The 18,708-nt window shown below is 37.8% G+C and overlaps 1 protein-coding gene across 6 annotated transcripts in view; it reads right to left on the bottom strand.

The window, feature by feature from the left end:
* Nucleotides 1-7,798: 7,798 nt before the first annotated feature.
* Nucleotides 7,799-18,708, bottom strand: part of SHPRH (SNF2 histone linker PHD RING helicase) — an 87,434-nt gene continuing 76,524 nt past the window's right edge. For 3 of the 6 annotated variants that reach the window (XM_082730349.1, XM_082730356.1, XM_082730350.1), the window contains exons 26-30: nucleotides 17,948-18,040; nucleotides 17,081-17,167; nucleotides 15,924-16,102; nucleotides 10,946-11,026; nucleotides 7,799-9,785 (exon numbers count right to left, since the gene is read on the bottom strand). In XM_082730349.1, the coding sequence (XP_082586475.1) occupies nucleotides 9,689-9,785; nucleotides 10,946-11,026; nucleotides 15,924-16,102; nucleotides 17,081-17,167; nucleotides 17,948-18,040 (537 nt within the window). In that variant the 3' untranslated portion in view covers nucleotides 7,799-9,688. Of the gene's footprint in view, nucleotides 9,786-9,838; nucleotides 10,052-10,945; nucleotides 11,027-14,772; nucleotides 15,001-15,923; nucleotides 16,103-17,080; nucleotides 17,168-17,947; nucleotides 18,041-18,708 lie in introns of those variants that run through there. The other 3 variants (XM_082730352.1, XM_082730353.1, XM_082730351.1) reach the window with 2 other exon arrangements.

Here is an 18,708-nt window from a genome sequence, read left to right as displayed (position 1 = left end):
GGCTCCGGATCAGGGGTCTTGGTGAGTCAGTGGTCTTGGAAAACCTGACGACCCTGCCTGGTCACCCCAAAGATGTTATCTATAGTGCTGAAAGACTCCAGAGAAATCAGTAAATCCTTGATCTTTATGAGGAAGACATACTGTTCTGTAAAGCGTGTGGTAAGCCAACAGCGTAGGTCTTGGGGAGAATGAAAGCAGGAAAAGGAGCAAATAAAGCAGTTTTTTATGGGGTTTTCTCAGTAGCCTTGCTTCAATATATTTATCTTTCTGAGTCTGATTTATTTCACTTAGGGTTCACTCTTGGTGGTGTGCTCTCTATGGGTATACGTATGTATAGTAACATAGCCACCATCGTAGTATCATACAGAATAGCTTCACTGCCCTAAAAATCCTCTGTGCCCTGCTTATTCATCCCTCTCTTCCCCTCCTCCAACTCATTATGGTTTTGATTTGCATTTTTCCTATTACTGTTATTCATGCTCTTTCTTTCCTTCCTTCCTTCTTTCCTTCCTTGTTTCCTCCCTCCCTCCTTCCTTCCTTTCTATCTCTGTTTCTATTTATTTGTCAGAGAGAGAGAGAGAGAGAATGAGCACAAGCAGGGGGAGCAGCAAGCACAGGGAGAAGCAGGCTCCCCGCTGAGCAAGGAGCCTGATGTGGGACTGGGTCCCAGACTTGTCTTCTCACGTGCTTGTTGACACTTATATGCCTTTGTTTGCAAGGAAGGGAGATATAGGTACAGACTTTCAGTTATAAGGTAAGTAAGTTCTGAGACTCTGAAGCACAGCACGGTGAGTACAGTTAACAATACAGTATTGTATACTTGTAACTTGCTGACAATAGATCTTAAGCTTTCTTACTACACACTCAAAAAGATGATTAATATGTGAGGTGGTGGGGTGTTATTATCTTCATAATCATTTCACAGTGTGTTTGTACATCAAATTGTACTCTTTAAATAGACATACAATTATATTTGTCAGTTATTCCTCTTGCTAAAGCTGAGAAAAAAATCCTGCAAAGTTAAAATGCTATTATTTGTACTGATTACCTGATAATCATTTTTGAGGCCACATATTTAGTGTCGCTATATTGTGGCAATACAAAATACTCCAGATATTTCTTTTAGATTTCTTATGCTTTCAATGTCTTCATTTTGAAATAAAAATATGTCTCTCAAAAACACATGCAAATGCTTTGCCCAATTTTAAACTGGGTTATCTTTTTATTGTTGAATATCAGTGCTTTTTAAGGTCAAATTTGCTTCCAACTGGAGAGAAAAACAATCCATGATTTTGTCTAGTGTAGGGGCCCAGGGCAGGCTGCCCCAAGATGGGTCATTTTGGCATGAGGATTATTGAGTGAAACAGCCATCAAACTTCAGCAGATTCCGGAAGAGCTCTTTACCTCCCCCTCACTACTGTCTGAAAGAATTTCGGTAGAGGATCTGCTGCAGGAAGAGAGCTATCATCATAGCTAACTACATTATCCTATGACCTGGCTAAGGCTTGTTTGGTTAAAGTCCTCTGTGTCCCATTGTTTCTCAGCGGCCCAGAAAACATTTACTCTTTTTCATCTTCCTGTGAACTGCATTTCATCCTTCTGATGTCCCGGACCCCAACCCCCTTCTGCTTAGTTCAGAATGACATGTATACCTCATTTTGCCTGTCTTGAAATTTCCATGTCTGGGTGGATTCTCCATTCATTCAAGATTAAATTTAACTTTCTCGGGACGCTGGGTGGCTCAGTTGGTTAAGCGTCTGTCTTTGGCTCAGGTCATCATCTCAGGGTCCTGGAATCTAACCCCTCTTTGAGCTCCCTGCTCAGTGGGGAGCCCGATTCTCCTTCTCCCTCCTTGAACGTGTGCACACTCTCTCTTTCAAATAAATAAAATCTTAAAAAGAATAAATAAATTGGACTTTCTCCAGTTAATTTGTCTCATGTCAATTTCTTAGTCCGTCTACAAAGACCTTGAAGGGAACATGAAATTCTTGCTTCCTGACACTTGTGTGAGAGAAACCCAGGAAGACTTGATTATGCTGGAAGGTGGCCTCTTCAGCAGATTCTCTGTCCCTTTGTATCTGCGATGCTCAGACAATGCAGTTGACTTGTGACTTCAGGGCAAATCCAAGAAACCCAAACAGCTCAACACAACATTAAATAAATCATAGAGATAAAAGTTAGTTTGTGTAACAGTTACTGATATCAAAATCAAAGAATAAGAATCAAACAGCACTTGCTATCAAATATGGAACACACAGGAATAGTATAGTTAGAAGCGTGAAATGATTTCTCAGGGTCTATTAGGCGGGTCTCTTTAGTGAACAGGATTTTTGCAAATGTTTCAGTAGCCCACAACTCTGCTCTGATGTAAATCATGTTAATCAGTTATTCCAATGAATTATAATTCAACACCGTGCCTCCCATTTACCACACACCCAATGGAAGGTGATGCTTTTTCTACTGAAATCATTGCATTCTTGATAAAAATTTTAAAAATAGTTGCATTTTCTGTTTATTAACTTTTTAGAAAAGGAAGTAACAATGCCCCTTTATGGTATTATTCACTTGGGTAAAGAGATTCTGGAATTTAACACCATGCACTTTGGGAGAGAGAAAATAAAAACCTAAAATGGAAAATACTGTAAGTATTTAACTAAAGGACTTAAAAGAACCTTAGAGTTCACTTTTAGTTAGATAAAAATCCTAGCCTTTTCTTAAAATCTTTTAGGAACAATTTCACTATCTCCTTCGAGTACCTATTTTGTGTTCTAAACTTCCTTTCTTTCAAAATTATATTGGACGCCATAGATCTCTCCTCTGCATTTAGTAGCAAAGGTGACTAGCTTCTCCCTACCACCTTGATCCAGAAATGAAACTCTTCAGCCTTCCTTGCCTGATGTATGAGAGCTCCCATCTCCATTTACATAGGTGACATGTGACTGCCATATATGCGGATGGGAATGAGGGTATCACTATCGGTCCGCATATTAAATAAAAGGAAGCTTAATTTCTCTTTTTATAAATAATCCTCCCATTCAATAGAAGTTCTTTCCTTACCTTAATGGATCTCCTTGCCTGTTCCTCGAATGTGTCAGTGCCACACTGGAGGGCATGATGGACGCCAGTGGTACTCATTTTAAAAGGCTTTCTCCCTCTACCCCCGCAATCTTCATTCTTCATTGATATAAACAGGATATGTTTAAACATTTTTGGATATATTTTCCAAGAAATACTACAATGCTATTTAAAAGTGGCATCCAAGGGTGGTGTATGTATCAGGGTTTGATCAGAGACACAAAAGCGGCAGGAGAGCTATATTAAAGGATTTATTGCTTGTGATCATGGAGATTGGTTTGGCAAGTCCAAAGGCATAGGGCAGGCAGGAACTCTCAAGAAGGCAGGAGTGGAAGCTGCTGTCCACAGGTGGACTTTCTTCTGTAAGTTTCACTTCTGCTCCTAATGCCTTTTTGCTGATTGAATCAAGTCCATTCAGGTCCTCTAGAATAATCTCCTTTAACTTGGCTAACTATGGATTTTAATCATACCCAAAAACACTTTCTCACACACACACACACACACACACACACACACACACACACACACACCACTTTCATAACACTACACAGATTAATATTTGATTGAATGACTAAGACTGTGGTCTAAAAGAAGTAACTCACACAACTCAACATCGCAGATGAGAATTAATTATCTCCACAGTCACAGAGTAATCACAGAATAAATATCACTGTTTCATTTTAAATTCATATGGAGAGAGCTTTTGGTTTAAAAAGTCAGCTGCTATATGCACCTCAACCATTTTTTTTTTTTTTAAACAGTGCATGATGCAAAATTAAGTGGAAGTCATTATATACAAGATCCACCAAACTTGTATATATTGCTGCTGTTGTGTAGATTTTTTACCAGAAACTTTGGACTGTGATCAATAAAAATGTACATATAGAAAACTTACAAGCATGGCTAGAAAATTTTTACCATTTCCTCCCTTGATCTTTTTTTTTTTTTTTAATTTATTTGATAGAGAGAGAGCGATCACAAGTAGGCAGAGGCAGCCAGAGAGAGGGGGAAGCAAGCTCCCCGCTGAGCAGAGAGCCTGATGAGGGGCTTGATCCCAGGACCCTGGGATCATGACCAGAGCTGAAGGCAGAGGCTTAACCCACTCACTGAGCCACCCAGATGCCCCTCCTCCCTTGATCTTAATGAACAAGTATTTAACTGAAGATATTTCAAAAATAAGCTATTGTAGTTGTTCAACTTTTTCATCTCAGGGCCTTGCATATACATCAAGATTATTGAGGGCCTTAGGGCTTTTGTTTATATGGGTCATGTCATTAGTTCAGGCTGTGATAGGGGCAGTGTACTCTCTCTAGGGAGCTGCAGACTGTATAGTTGGGGGGGGGAGGGTTGCCCTCTAAAGCTCATCTGAGGAGTCTCTTCCCCGCCCCCCACGCCCTCAGGAGACCGCTGAGTCCAGTTTAGGAGTGTTTAGGTACGGGTATGGTAAGTACCCTTTTATATATAAACTACTTTTCTGATACAGAGACATACAGTCTCAAAACCGAGGGAGAACAGAAGAGATAGGAAGGAAGGACTGGTGAAAGAAATGAAGAAAGAAGAGAATTGTAAAGTGGTTTATTTAGTAAAGATCTTCATCTTAATGCTTGAAAGACCAAAACCATTTAAGAAGGAAACTTGCTCATCTTTTGCCAAATGCATAGAGAAAGATGGTGAGTAAAAATAATCATCCCTTTAAAAGAACTTACTGCATAAATTAGATGTCTGCTTATCTGAGTTGTTCTTAGCAACTTAATAGGAAGACAGAAGTGCTATGTATTTATTTGTAGCATATCATGCTGGTAAGCAATTATGTGGGAAGTAGGGTAGAATGGTCACTTGCAGAGTAAGAGCAGTAACCTGATTATCCTTTAGAGACTTACAAAGTGAGATGCACTGAGGAAGTTTTAAGTAAATACAACATTCCACAATGATGCTTATTAGTTTAATAACTAACCACTGATAAATAATCTGATACAATAAAGCCAGATCAGGCACTAAAATACATTGTTTTCTAAAGCACAGGTTTGCATTTACCAAAGACATCTTTTTGTGACCGCCAAAGGGAAATATTTTCAACAAAATCAACAGGCAATGATGCTCTCATCTTAGTGGAAATTTTTATGAAGAGTTTGGAAAAAATCACTGGATGCAGCATTTACTTCATTATCGGAAGCTGGGAAACAGAAGGCGTAACATGCCTTTGTAGTTCTGAGTACAGACTTAGGGATGTGGCAAATACAAACTAAATGGTCTTCCAAGAAACTAAACACAGGTAATTGCCATAGACATACTCTAAATAAACTGTTAATAAAGTGAGGAGAAGCTAGATTTCTAAGGAAATTTGGGGACATATATTTGCTCCATAAGGCAATGGAGGGGTCACTGATTGTAATTGTGCTGGGATACAAATCACAGATCTGCAAAGATCTCACACGTACTAAACCGGTCCTTGGTATCAGGGGTGTGGAGTATAAATAAGAACAGGTTTCCAGGAGACACGAAGATACCAAAGGGCTTTAGAGGAAGACCCTTAAGACTGAAGGGGTGGGTTATTTGTTCAGAAGAAAGACAAGGTTAAACGAACAATTTCCTAACAATAGACACCTACACAAAGGATTATTATACAGATAAAGAAGGCTAACCTTTATTTCTAGTTTGCAAAAACAGGAGCTGCATATGTGAGCTGCAGCACAAAGGATTCAGTTTTACTATATCTATTTAACAAACAAAATCAGTCTTAAGTCACTGATACTAAATAATGGAATAGAATCCGAGGGATGGTGTGGGACCTTCAAAGACAAGAACGTGTGTCCCTGAAAGGCTGGCTGAAGGCAAGGTAAGACTTAAGTTCTCGTGCTATTTTCTGTGATACTGAGTGTTCTAGAATTCAGATGCAACACTGCACACCTATCACAAGACTAGGAATTCTCCTCAGATTACCAATTACCTGCAAACTCCTCCTCTAAAGGAAGGCTTTTAAGTGATTCATATTCAACACTTAATGTGATAACATTCTTGTGGGGTTCACAATATAATAGATACATGGAGAGTCTCAAAAATTTAATAAAATATGTTAATTGGTCCTACTTTGAAGAAATATTATTAAAGATTAAATTTCCTTTACTAGAGTAGACAGGCTCAAAGTGCATTGCTTATACTGTACCGTTTTAATGACATTACATTTTTCTTTTGATATGCCAGTTAAAAATGATGAAATGACATGTTATTGGGGCGATTTTGCTTAAATTCTAGAAAAACTGAAATTACTTTTTAAAGTAGCCTCCATGCCCAACATGGGGCTCAAACTCAGGACTCTAAGATTTAAAAACTCACATGCTCTGACTCACATGAGTCAGCCAGGTGCCCCTGAAAAATATTTTTTATTTAATTTAACTATGTTAGGGGCACCTGGGTGGCTCAGTGGGTTAAAGCCTCTACCTTCTGCTCAGGACATGATTCCAGGGTCCTGGGATCGAGCCCTGCATCCAGCTGTCTGCTCGGCAGGAAGCCTGCTTCCTCCTCTCTGCCTGCCTCTCTGCCTACTTGTGATCTGTCAAATAAATAAATAAAATCTTAAAAAAAATTAACTATGTTAAATTAAAATTAGTTTAATTAATTGAATGATTAAGATCATTTAGCAAAGGTGATTTTGGCATTTCAAAAAAGCTATTCTGGAGTTTAATAAACAAAGAATTCAAGCACACTAAATCTTTAATGCACTAAATCCAGTAAATGAGAGCAGAAGAAGATTTAAAAGACACTGTTCCTCTGTCCACTTGAAAGGGCAGGTTAAGTTGATAGCTAATTAATCATGCTTTGCTCAATTCCATTCCTAACTAGTTTGATGAATACTGTGAGTTTGATAATTATTCGTAAAATATTTGTGGTTACATGCTCAATTATCATGTTGCTAGTTTTTAGTTTGTTGTTATTACTATGACCTGAAAAGAAGGAATCCCTAAAAACCAAACAAATGGCTCATTCTGCCGCAATTACACACTAAAAGAAAAACTGAAACTACAATAAACAGTGAAGCTATCTGGGTTTAAGGCAAAGGATTACGGAATTAGCATATGTATTTTACATTGTATCTACCCCATCTCTTCAGTCCTAATAAACTCACTTGGGTTCACCTAACAGAGAATGCTTCCCCAGAGGCAAACACACTGAAACTCTTGAAGGATTGTTATGATCTCATTTCTTCTCACGGGTTCATTAGTACAGCAGCCACTTCAGAACTATTTGTGAGCACAGTGATGGCTCAGAAAATACAAAATGATTGAAGTAGGAAACTTGGCTTTGTTTGCAGCCAAGAAGATGTGGCATTAGATCTGTATTTGTGTTGAACGACTGTCTGGAAGAATTACCACAACTGGGGCATCTGGGTGGCTCAGTGGGTTAAAGCCTCTGCCTTTGGCTCAGGTTATGATCCCAGGGTCCTGGGATAGAGCCCCACATTGGGCTTTCTGCTCAACAGGGAGCCTGCTTCCCCCTCTCTCTCTCTGCCTGCTCTCTGCCTACTCATGATCTCTGTCTGTTAAATAAATAAATAAAATCTTAAAAAAAAATTACCACAACTGTTTTGAAGAAATAATAAATGTCTATAAAATATGGAATCTTACAGTATAAACAATTTTGACACCTTTTGTTGAGAGACCAAAACAAAAAAAAACAAGAAAATAGACTGTATGTTGTTTGGCTCAGAAATTAACAAATCCCCAAATTTCAATTTCCACTAAAATATTTATTTAATGATATCTTACAGAAATAAATAAGAACAGTTTTTCTCTAATACAGATAGGTATTATTTATATATATATTTTTTTCCTTTTTTTACAAAATCGAAGCATATCAAATTGTTTTCCCTAAAACTTTAGCTCAAAAAGGAATACTAGGAAACAAACAGAAATACTGAAATATGCTCATCATTAAATTACAACCATGGGCCCTTCTGAATCTCAGCATGACTTAAGATTTAGAGAAAGACCATGAGACTGGGAATCAGGGGACCTGGGCTCCACTCTTTCCTTGCTACGTGCCATAAGCACAGTTCTCTGTATTTCTGAACCTTGGTTCTCTACATTTAGAAGGGGAATGTTATTAGTTATATCAACTTCACAGGATTGTTGGGCAAATTAAAGCTGAATGTGAATGTACAGGAAAGCTCTTCATAATATGTAAAGAGCTACAAAAATAATAGTTTTGTTTAATTTCATATAAAAGAATCAATGCATATCTTCCTTCAACTGCAGAATAAGCACCAGAAATGTGTGTGTATTTTCTTCAGTTGAATTATGTCACCCTATAAGCCTAGAATAAGAAAATGCACCTTAACTAAGCACCAAAGCTTCTTGGACAAATGTGATAGAAGGGATATTTCTATTACAGTTTTCTGGGCAGCTAAGTAGGAGCTAATGAGTCCTGAGGGTCATTTAAAACTCTGAAGGCTCAAAGAAAACAAAACAAGAACATTTGTATTACATCAAATGGCTAGGATAAAACAAGCTACTCATTATTTAGTGATTTAAAAGTCCATTAATTCTTCACAGAAGAAGAAACACTCAGTTGTTATCGGTTACAATTATTTGCTTATGTAAATACGACATTCTCTTGTTCCAAAGATCAAATACTAGTCCTTGAGAGAGGTCCTAGTGAAATAAAATAACAAATATCACAAATTTAGATATTAGTGGTTAAAAGTCTAGTTTCCAAGGACACAGGAAAAGAAACCATGACATCAGTATAATAATTATTAAAAAAAAAAAAAAAAAAGCAAAACCCTGCCATACTTCCATGTTATAATGATTAAGAGCTAAAATTATAAAAACTGCAATATTTACAGAAACATCAGTCTTAAAGTATGTAAAAGCAATAAGGAAAATTAAAAGTAGAGAAAGCAGTTTAGCTAACTTTATGATAAACATGAATACACTTAAAATGCTATTTAAAGTTCACTGCTTACACCAACACTACTTAACACATCACAGAAATAAGAAAAGTGTTCAATGTTTCAATTTTTAGTAGCAACATATAGAGAAAATAAATTCTTGTCTAATATTAACTTATGTTAGTAATTGTATTACTGTAAAGTTACTATGCATGGAGTTATAGTCTAAAGCTACTTAAATAACTAGGAGTTAATATAATTCACCATCCACTTAAAATATTACTACCAAGATACTGGTGAATCATGTGCTAAAGATACTGAAGGCCCTTCCAAAACTGAGATTTAAGTGGGTCAAATATACCAGGTAGTACCAAGCTAGACAAGTTTAATTTCTCCCTTACTCCAACTCTTTTCAAGAGTGATCTTATCAAAAGTACACATTACCTCTTAATTCTCTTGCCTCATCAGATACAGATATTCTTTGGGACAAAAATAAATGTTTTCCCAGGAGGGTAAAATTAAAAATCTTTATAGATCTTTTGGAAACAAGACACCTGGAAAGGACTCAGTAACTACTAGGACACCGTACAACTGAAAAAAGAAAGAAATTCATCCAATGAAGAATAGTATTTACTGACATCTACTGGATTTTTTACTTATAACTTTGCTCTATAAGCTATGAAAATTTTAAATACATCAAAGTCTGTGGACTGAACCAAGTGTACTTCATTCAAGTTCTTCAGTTTCTTTGGTAAAAAGGTCTGCCAGATCAGCCAAAGTTAAGACGGAGGCCTCTGGATGCTTCACTGATGAGTTTGTGTGACTGTAGGATTTTTCCAAGTGAGTAGAGTCAGAAAGAAACCAAGGAACAAATGATTACATTTGTGTTATATTTATTAAGACATAATGATATTCAGAATATTCTTGTAACATGAAAACATTCCCTCGTCAGTATTTGTAAGAGCCACATGAACCTCCAAGGACAAAGTCAGTAATAGGATCACTATTACACCTCATCAAAACTAGCCCAAACTTCTGTATAGCACTTTCCGGCTTTGTTACAAAAATGTCCTTTTCTCTCCACAATTCCTAAAACAAAGAAACAAAACGCATACCAACTGCTACTAAGGCTCTCACTTTAGAATGTGCCTTCTTACTTCCCAAAGTTATTGTATTTCAAGAGAACTTCAACAGCTCTTCTAACTGCTATTTTATTTAAGCAGCTTAACTATAATCGCTGGATTCTGTTACACATGGAAACAACATTGACAATAAAAAGCCTCATGTCTGATGCAAACAGCTTTCATAGTAGACTCTCTGCTTCCCATAAACCATCAATGGAAGATTTCTGGTTTCCAATTGCTTTTTCGCTATGCACAGTGCCTCTGTAGAGACATCTCCCCAAGGCAATCATCATTCCTCTGTATCTGCCAACCATACCTATCTCGTAAGGATGTAGTAAAGCACTGGTTTATGTTTTCAAAATGACTTGGAAGAAATTTACGGAATACATATTAGAAAGTTTTACAGTTCTAAAATTAAGTTTTTAACATTAAGCCTCCTCTGGTCTCCCCGCTTCTGTTCTGCCTTTGGAATGAATATCAAAATCACCAGCTGAGTTTAAGTCCAGATCTTCCTATGTGCACGTGACTGACATGTGTGATGTATAAAGCAACACTGTTAAGTTTCCTTTTATAGACATCCGAATTTTAGGGTGGGCATAAAGATAGATTTCTTTAAAAAGTAATCCAGTATGGCAAAGAAATGTAGGGCGGTTTAAATATTTTTAAACATTATAATCACTATTAATATATGAAATCAAATATAGGATGTCTAAAGCTTTAACTGGGAAGTTCTAGATAGGTTAAATGTCCTATCTTGCTTTTAAAAGTATCTGGTCATCTAAGTGAAGGAGGCCCAAACACTTGCATAACCATATACAAACTGGAAACACCCATGAGCTGGTAGGAAATTGTTACCGACCTCTTCTCAGCAGTTTTCAGCATTGCTTGCATTCTTTCTTCTATTGTTGCCTTAATTAAGAATCTGTGTACAATGGTAGGTCTAGAAGGCACATAATAATGATAAGGTTAAAAACCTCTTAAAACCAACTAGAACAAAGAAGACTTCCCCTATTATATGCTATATTCATCAGTCATGTGGTGCCCACTGCGACAGCTGCTAATCAAGGTGCTGGGTGCGGGGTCAGCAGTGAATAAAACTAGTCTTAATGAACTAACATTCTAATGAAGGGAAACGCACAATAAACACAGAAACTGGATGGTACGGATAATGCCATGAGGAAGCTCACGTATGAGCTGCGACACGACTAATGGGAATGAGGCTACTAAGCCAAGAAGCAGAAGAGCATCCCAACAGACGCAACAAGAACCAAAGGCAAGCTCTGGGGGAAGAGAACATGCTTAGAACAAGCCTAAAATGCTCAAAGGCCAGAAAGAAGCCTTGCAGGGCAGAAGTGTATTGTAACGGAGGGCTAGAGAGTAGAAGTGAGATTGGAGAGCAGCAGGGAGCACATGCTGTAGGGTCTGGAGGGATATGGCAGGAATCTGGATTTTATTGTGGTTATGAGGGGAAGCCATCTGTGGGTTTTATGCATGATCTGATTTATACTTGAGTTTGCTTTAGACATCACTTTGGCTATTATATGGGTGATAGACTGTTAGGTAGCAGAAGTGAAGGCCAAGAAGCCAGTTAAGGAGTTCTGCAGGAGTCCAGGTAAGAGGGTAGGCTGTGCTCTGGTTGTATCAGTGGAAACAGTAAGTAGCAGGAAGTCTGGAGTATCTTTTCCAGGTAGAGTTGGCAAGACTTCAGTGACGGTTTCGATGTGTGGCACGAAAAGAGGAAGTATAGAAAAGCCCTAGATTTATTGTCTGAGAAATTACAGATGAGAGAGTCAGATTATAAGATGGGGAGGGCTGGGGGGTGGGAGTACAGTGGGAATACACTTTCTTTTACCATGTTCGACTTTACCATGAGTTTTCCATTAGCCAGGTATCCAAGGGGAGGGGCAGTCCAGATGTGTGTGAAGCAACAGAACGGGGTATGTGAGTCTGAGGCAGGAGCTGAAGGGGCATGTCTGGACTTGGGACAAATGTCTGAGAGTCATCCACATGTAAATGCTACTTAAAGCTCTAGGACTGGATAAGCTCATCTAGGAAGTGTGGGTGAGAACAAAATCCTCAGGGACCACGGGCAAGAAGCAGGTTATTAATAACATGAACTTCATTTCCGTGGTACAGTGAGGACAAAGCCCAAACAGAAAGGCTGGGAGGGGAGGGTTAAGGAAGGGGAGGTGGTGGTGGAAGGTAGGGGAGTGTTTTTGAAGACAGATAATATTAAGACATATTTATGTAGTCATGTATTACAAGAGGAATGTCCTTGAGAATATGAGAAGGGATGGGACCCATGACATTGGAATGGCTGGCTTTTCAAAAAAAAAAAAAAAAGGGACACTTCTCCCACTGTAATAAAAGGGAAGGACGTACTGTGCCTTTCTGCTTATTGCTACAGATGAAATATCTATACCCCTACCTACAACCACTCATGCGCTCGACATTATTCCGGCACTCTTTCCTCACTCTTGCTTCACTCGTTCTCTGCTTCTAATGAATCACTCCATTATTTCTTCCATATGAAAGGAAACAACACCAACAACAGACCTCCTGATCCCATACTCTTCCTTTTCTCTGCTCTTTGCAGCAAAACTGTTCAAAATATAAGTCCTACCAGAGATAAAGAGGCAGGAGTGCACCGTGCTTAGAAGCAGGGACTGGGGAGGCAGAGCAGCTGTGTTTGAAACCCACTACCAGTTTTGCTGGCTATGTGACCTTGGACAAGTTACTTAACCCCTCCGTTAGGTGTTTATTAATAAATAAATAAATAAATAAATAAAATCCTCTTCTCTCTGATACTCACATCAGGACATCGCCTCCACCACTACGATCTCTATGCTGCTAAATCTATGGGTCAATTCTCGATCTTTATCTTACTTGACTTCAGGAATCTTTCTTCTGGTTTTCTTCCTTACTCATTGTTTGATCTTTATCTGTTACCTTGGCAGGTTCCTTCTCTTCTCCCACAGCCTTCAACTTTGTGTGCTCTGGAGTCCAGTCCCTGGTCCTCTTCTCTACCTACACCTATTCCTTAGGTAATCTCACTCAGTCCTGAGACCTGAAAATACCATTTTATGCCATTGACTTTCAAATGTATCTCTAGCACAGACTTCTGAACTCGGACTTGTATATACAATTACAGAATAGCTATCTCCATTTGTCTAATAAATACCGGGTAAACATCTCAAATTTCTATTTAAAATACGTTTCTGTTTCCCTCACCAAACCTGCTCTACTCTGTAGTCTTCCCCAGCTCAGCTGAAAGCTACCTCATCTTCCAGTTATCTAGGTCAAAAACCACGGTACTGACCTTGACTTGCTCACGACCCATGTCCAGTCTATCCACACGTAACTACTGCTTCTACCTTTGAAATATGTCTAGAACCTGATCACTTCTCGCCATTTCCACTGCTGCTACCATGGTCCAGGTTGCCTTTAACTCTTAACCAGGACTATACAACAGTGTCTTAACTGTTCTCCCTGCTTCCAGTCTCCTGGCCCTGCACATAGCACTCAGAGTGATTCTCTCAAAACTTAAGTTAGAACTTGTTGCTTCTTTGCTCAAAGACTTGCACTGGCTCCTTATCTTATATATACAGTGAAAGCAAGGTCCTCATAGTGACCTCCTAGGCCCTATAAAACCCCCTCTCCTACTTTCTAACTTCATCTCCTATTTTCTCCTCTTTGCTTATTCTGCTTTAGCAACTCTGGCTCCTTGCTATTCCTCAAATGTACCTCCTGACCGAGTCTTTGCACTGTGTGTGATCTTTGCTTGAATATTATACCCAATGACATTTGCATGGCTTTCTCAGCTCTTTCAAGTCCTTGTTCAGATGTTAACTTTCCCACAAAAGCTCGCATGCCAGGTGGTTCAGTGGGTTAAGCTTCTGACTCTTGATTTTGGCTCAGGTTACGATCTCAGGGTTGGGAGATCAAGCCCCAAGTTGGGCTCTGTGGAGCCTGCTTAAGATTCTGTCTCTCCCTCTGCTCCTCCCCCCTCTTTATTTTTCTCCCTCGCTAAAAAAATATCATTTATGCCAACCTGCTCAGCCAAATATATATTTTTTTCTCTTTTAAACAGAGATCAAGACCTGAACTGAGATCAAGAGTCAGACATTTACTCAACTGGGCCACTCAGGGGCCCCTAGCCAAATCTTAATCCTCCTTACCCTGCTCTACTTCTCAAGCTCCTAACAGCATATATTTTACTTACGTTATTGTTTACTATCTGTCTCTCTACCAACTGTCATAACTAGAAATTAAGTTCCATGAGGGGATCTCAGAAGGTGTTCAATAAAAATTTATTGAATAAATATGGGGGTATTGATGCAGGTAAACTGTTCAAACTGGTGATGAAAAGATGAGACCTTATTTGTTTTCCATGTATGAGACAAGACTTTCATCATTGGGGCAGGAAGTTATAGAAGACTTTTACGATAGCCTCTTCAGAAAGTGGAAAAATCTATCTACTAGGGAAGCACGGGTAATGCTGAATGGCCTTTTTAGACTGTGGTCTTACATCTGACCAGAATCCAGTCTACGCTTTGGAAAACACTGATAAGAAAAGAAAGCGGTGTTTAAAAATATAAGAAAAAAAAAAAAACCACCAAAAACCGAAAACCAAATAAACCCCCAAACCAAATAAAATATAACTGCATTTTAAATGACACTCCATGGTACTTAGAACAAGTGTGTTTATTACAGTTATGTTACTTTGCCATTATTTTACTACAGGTTTGTTTGATGAACATGTCTCTTCTGCTGAAAACTAAAGTCCTCATTTATTATCCAGGCAACTGCCTCCAGAGCAATCCAGTTTTTTCAGTAGGTCATACGAAGATGGCATCTATTGTCACTCCTCTCCACATACTCTATACCTCAGCAATTCCAAACTCCTTATAGCCCCTAGGAAAATCATGGTGTTTATCTCCTCTGCGTTCTTGCACACGCAACTCTCTCTTTAGCCGTGTGAGCACCTTTTCCAGCCCAGCTTTGAAAGAGCTTTTCCTTTAAAATTCAACAAAATGAAGCCTTTCCTGACTCTCTAGGCATAACCGACCACTCCCTTCTTTTATTACCACAGTACTTCTTTGTATTTTTGTACACTCTATTGCCATATTTCTTGTACTACACAGTGACCTCCTTGGGGGGGGGCAGATTATGTCTTCCTCAATTTGAGTCTTCGGTATCTAGCATAATGAGTGACATATAGTTGCCACTCAGTATTTATTTAATGACTACTCAATATGGGTGTTTTTTAAACATTCAAGGTATCTAATGTCTAGGAGGTAATACACTAAGAAGTCTTATGAAAGATAACTGTCTATTTTGATATTTGAATAAAAGTAGTAGCTATTACACAATATACACTATTAGGTTTGGGCCCAGTATTAGGCTGAGCCTTAACTAAAACTAAATATGTCTTAGAATAGACCTAAGGGACTGACTTTTTCTAAGTGGAAGAATTTAAAAAGGAGTCATGAATGAAATATGCCTTCTTTTAAATACAGGTTATTTTACACAATCAAAAATCAATTCTATCAAAGTCATGATGGATGCCTTCAACTCTGCAGCTATCTTAAATATTTTAAGGAGGTGATCAGGATAAACTGAAGAGGGAAAGACAAAAATCTGGGAGAATTTGGGGATTTGCTATTTGGAGGAGGGAGGGTTGGAAATCTCAAAATGTCTTTTGGTCATATACTTGAAAACTTAGTAAATAAGTGATTAAAAATGAATAGGTTGTAATCAACATAAATGAGTTTAAATACGAATTTGTATCTTAGACACATGAAGCAAATGTAACTGATGCTAATTTTAGTTCTTACTTTGTTTGTCCAATTCGGTGCACCCTCCCAATGGCCTGAAGCTCATGGGCAGGGTTCAGTATGGGCTCCACCAAGAGAACATGAGTTGCTTCAATGATAGTTAATCCATTAGAACCTGTGTGCAGGGGCAGCAGCAAAATATTGATTTGAGGATCATGTTTAAATGCTGAAAGGTTCTCCTGAAAAAGAGAAAGGTACATTTAAATTTTAGTTGGCTCACTTAAAAGTAAGAGCAGTATATTATAGGTCTTATTAAGAACCACAATAGGGGTGCCTGGGTGGCTCAGTGGGTTAAGCTCTGCCTTCGGCTCGGGTCGTGGTCTCGGGGTCCTGGGATCGAGCCCCACATGGGGCTCTCTGCTCGGCGGGGAGCCTGCTTCCCCCGTCTCTCTCTGCCTGCCTCTCTGCCTACTTGTGATCTCTCTCTCTCTCTGTCAAATAAATAAATAAAATATTAAAAAAAAAAAAAAAAGAACCATAATAGAATCCAGGTCATTGTGAAATTAACAATTAAGACAATTAAATGTAAAATTACCAATTTTAGAAAATGTAAACTTGTTGCTTGACTTCATGAGAAGAAGTGTCACATAAGTTCCCTTGTTTTTTATGATACAATGGAAGCACAAGATACATGTATGTGATATATGCAAATTAAACTATACGAGCTTGGAGAGAGAGAGAGAGAGAGAGAGAGAACAAGAGAATGTGTCAGAATGAGGATGAGAAGAGACATGAATCTGCTATGTTTTCACTTGGTCTTCTTTGTATTTTTGTCTCTTAGGGTGTACACCTATTGTGCTGATTGTAACATAAGGAATTTGACCACACAGAGTTTTGCCTGACAGTGTCTTGAGGACCTAATCCCAGCATGAGGGGCCTGTCCATTCAACAGGTGTATTGTTGGCCATCTTTTCCTTTATTGAAGCAAATGACCTCAAGTCAGAAGATCTTAGAAAAAAAAAAAAAATCTTGCTATGGGTATAAATGTATAGAATATAATTACAGTTTCTCTACTTTGCTTTTGAATGTCAATTATATAATGAACCAGTAACTGAAACCCTTACACAAGACAATAAATCCAAGTAAACTTTTAATAGCAGTTTCAATTTGCAACTAAATTCACCGCCCCCCAAAAAGCAAGAAAAATCCTGACATACCTGAAATGTCTTAACACGACTGATCTGAGCAAATTCCATGTTGTTATCAGTGAGGGCTTTTGAAATAATGTCTAATACATCTTGCCACTAAAACACATCAAACAGTAAGAAAACAAATATTTACACATAGCTTTCACATAAAAAGGAGTTGAAAAGGAACTATATCCAAATAACTTTTGTACCTCAGAATTAAGAAAACATAAAAACAAACCTTCAAATGTGGTTCCATCAATATTATTTCATACTATCAAAAGGACAGTGTTTTTTCCCCTTGTTTGTTTTAAATCAAATGCTGGTTAAAGATGGGATAAAAGATATGCGTGTCTTTGCGAACTGAATTAAGATAAATATAAATAATAGAAAGTAAATAATGGAGTGCTTAATGGATATAGCTGCTTACCTTTTAAAAACTAGAATTTTTACTCAATATTTTATTCAGTGGGTTACTTTAACTTTCTTTATCTCAAGCAACAAATTTTACTTGTGAAATGACTTTCGACATTATAGATTTAATTTTTAACATATTAATGTTAGAAAGGCCCCATGAAACATATTAATAGGAAATGTACCTATAGAAATTGCCTTAAAAATACTGTAATTTTTAACATATTAATATTAGAAAGTCCCCATGAAACATATTAATAGGAAATATACCTATAGAAATTGCTTTATAAAACATCACCAAATTTCTCTGAAAATAATTCTATCTTATGGACATAGAAAAAAAAAATAACATGGAAAATCTAGCGGTAATTCTAAATCTCAACTATATTATGGTGAACATCACACACAAGTTCTCAGATATAAATTGATCAGAGACAGAAAGCCAGTCTGAGCTAAGACTCAGGATAAAAGCATTGGCCGTACCGTTGAGAAGACGAGTGCTTTAGCACCCGGGTCTCTAAGCTGGATTCTCATCAGAGTTCTGACCACAGCTTCCACTTTTGTAGAATGGCTACCCTTTGAACACAAACAAGGAAACATGTCACTAATAAAATCTAGTTTATAAAAGAAAAGGAAACCAATGTAAACCACTTGAATTACCAAAACTACATGTGTATCAAAACAATCAGGTACATATGTGTTTACTTTTCTTTATTTTGTATTTGCTGGAAATTTTCTTTAGCCTCAAACTGTAGATGCTATAATAAAACTTACACCCCAAGAAAACTAAATACGAAACGCATCAGCAAGTCATATAGTGACATGATTCTGAAGAGAAGATTTTTAGTTAAAGTGGTTAGGATTTGTAGTTCCAAGATTTACTTATTTCAGATAAGCAGAATTTATATTAGAAACACTTTTCACTTCAGATACCAGGGTACTAATACAATGAATCAAAACTCCAGTGTAAGTAAACTGTGAAGGATCCAACCTGGGAAAGATCCTTTATTACAAAGGATAGAGACAGAGGTAGAAATGACACCTACAAAGCTAGATAAACACTCAATGAGTGGTTTTTTGCATTTTCTATAACCATTTCCATCATAAAAGTATGAAAAGAAAGAAAGTGAAGAAATAACAAAATGAGGAAATGAGCAAATGTTTTTGTAGCCTTCATGGAGAAAGTTTTCCTCCTGGAATGTTCTGGGAGATGGCAATGGCATGAAGATATTAAGGGCATGGGA

Source organism: Mustela nivalis, assembly GCF_964662115.1.
Source record: "Mustela nivalis genome assembly, chromosome: 5".
Classification (NCBI taxonomy): Eukaryota; Metazoa; Chordata; class Mammalia; order Carnivora; family Mustelidae; genus Mustela; species Mustela nivalis.
This window is presented reverse-complemented; position numbering and strand designations above follow the sequence as displayed.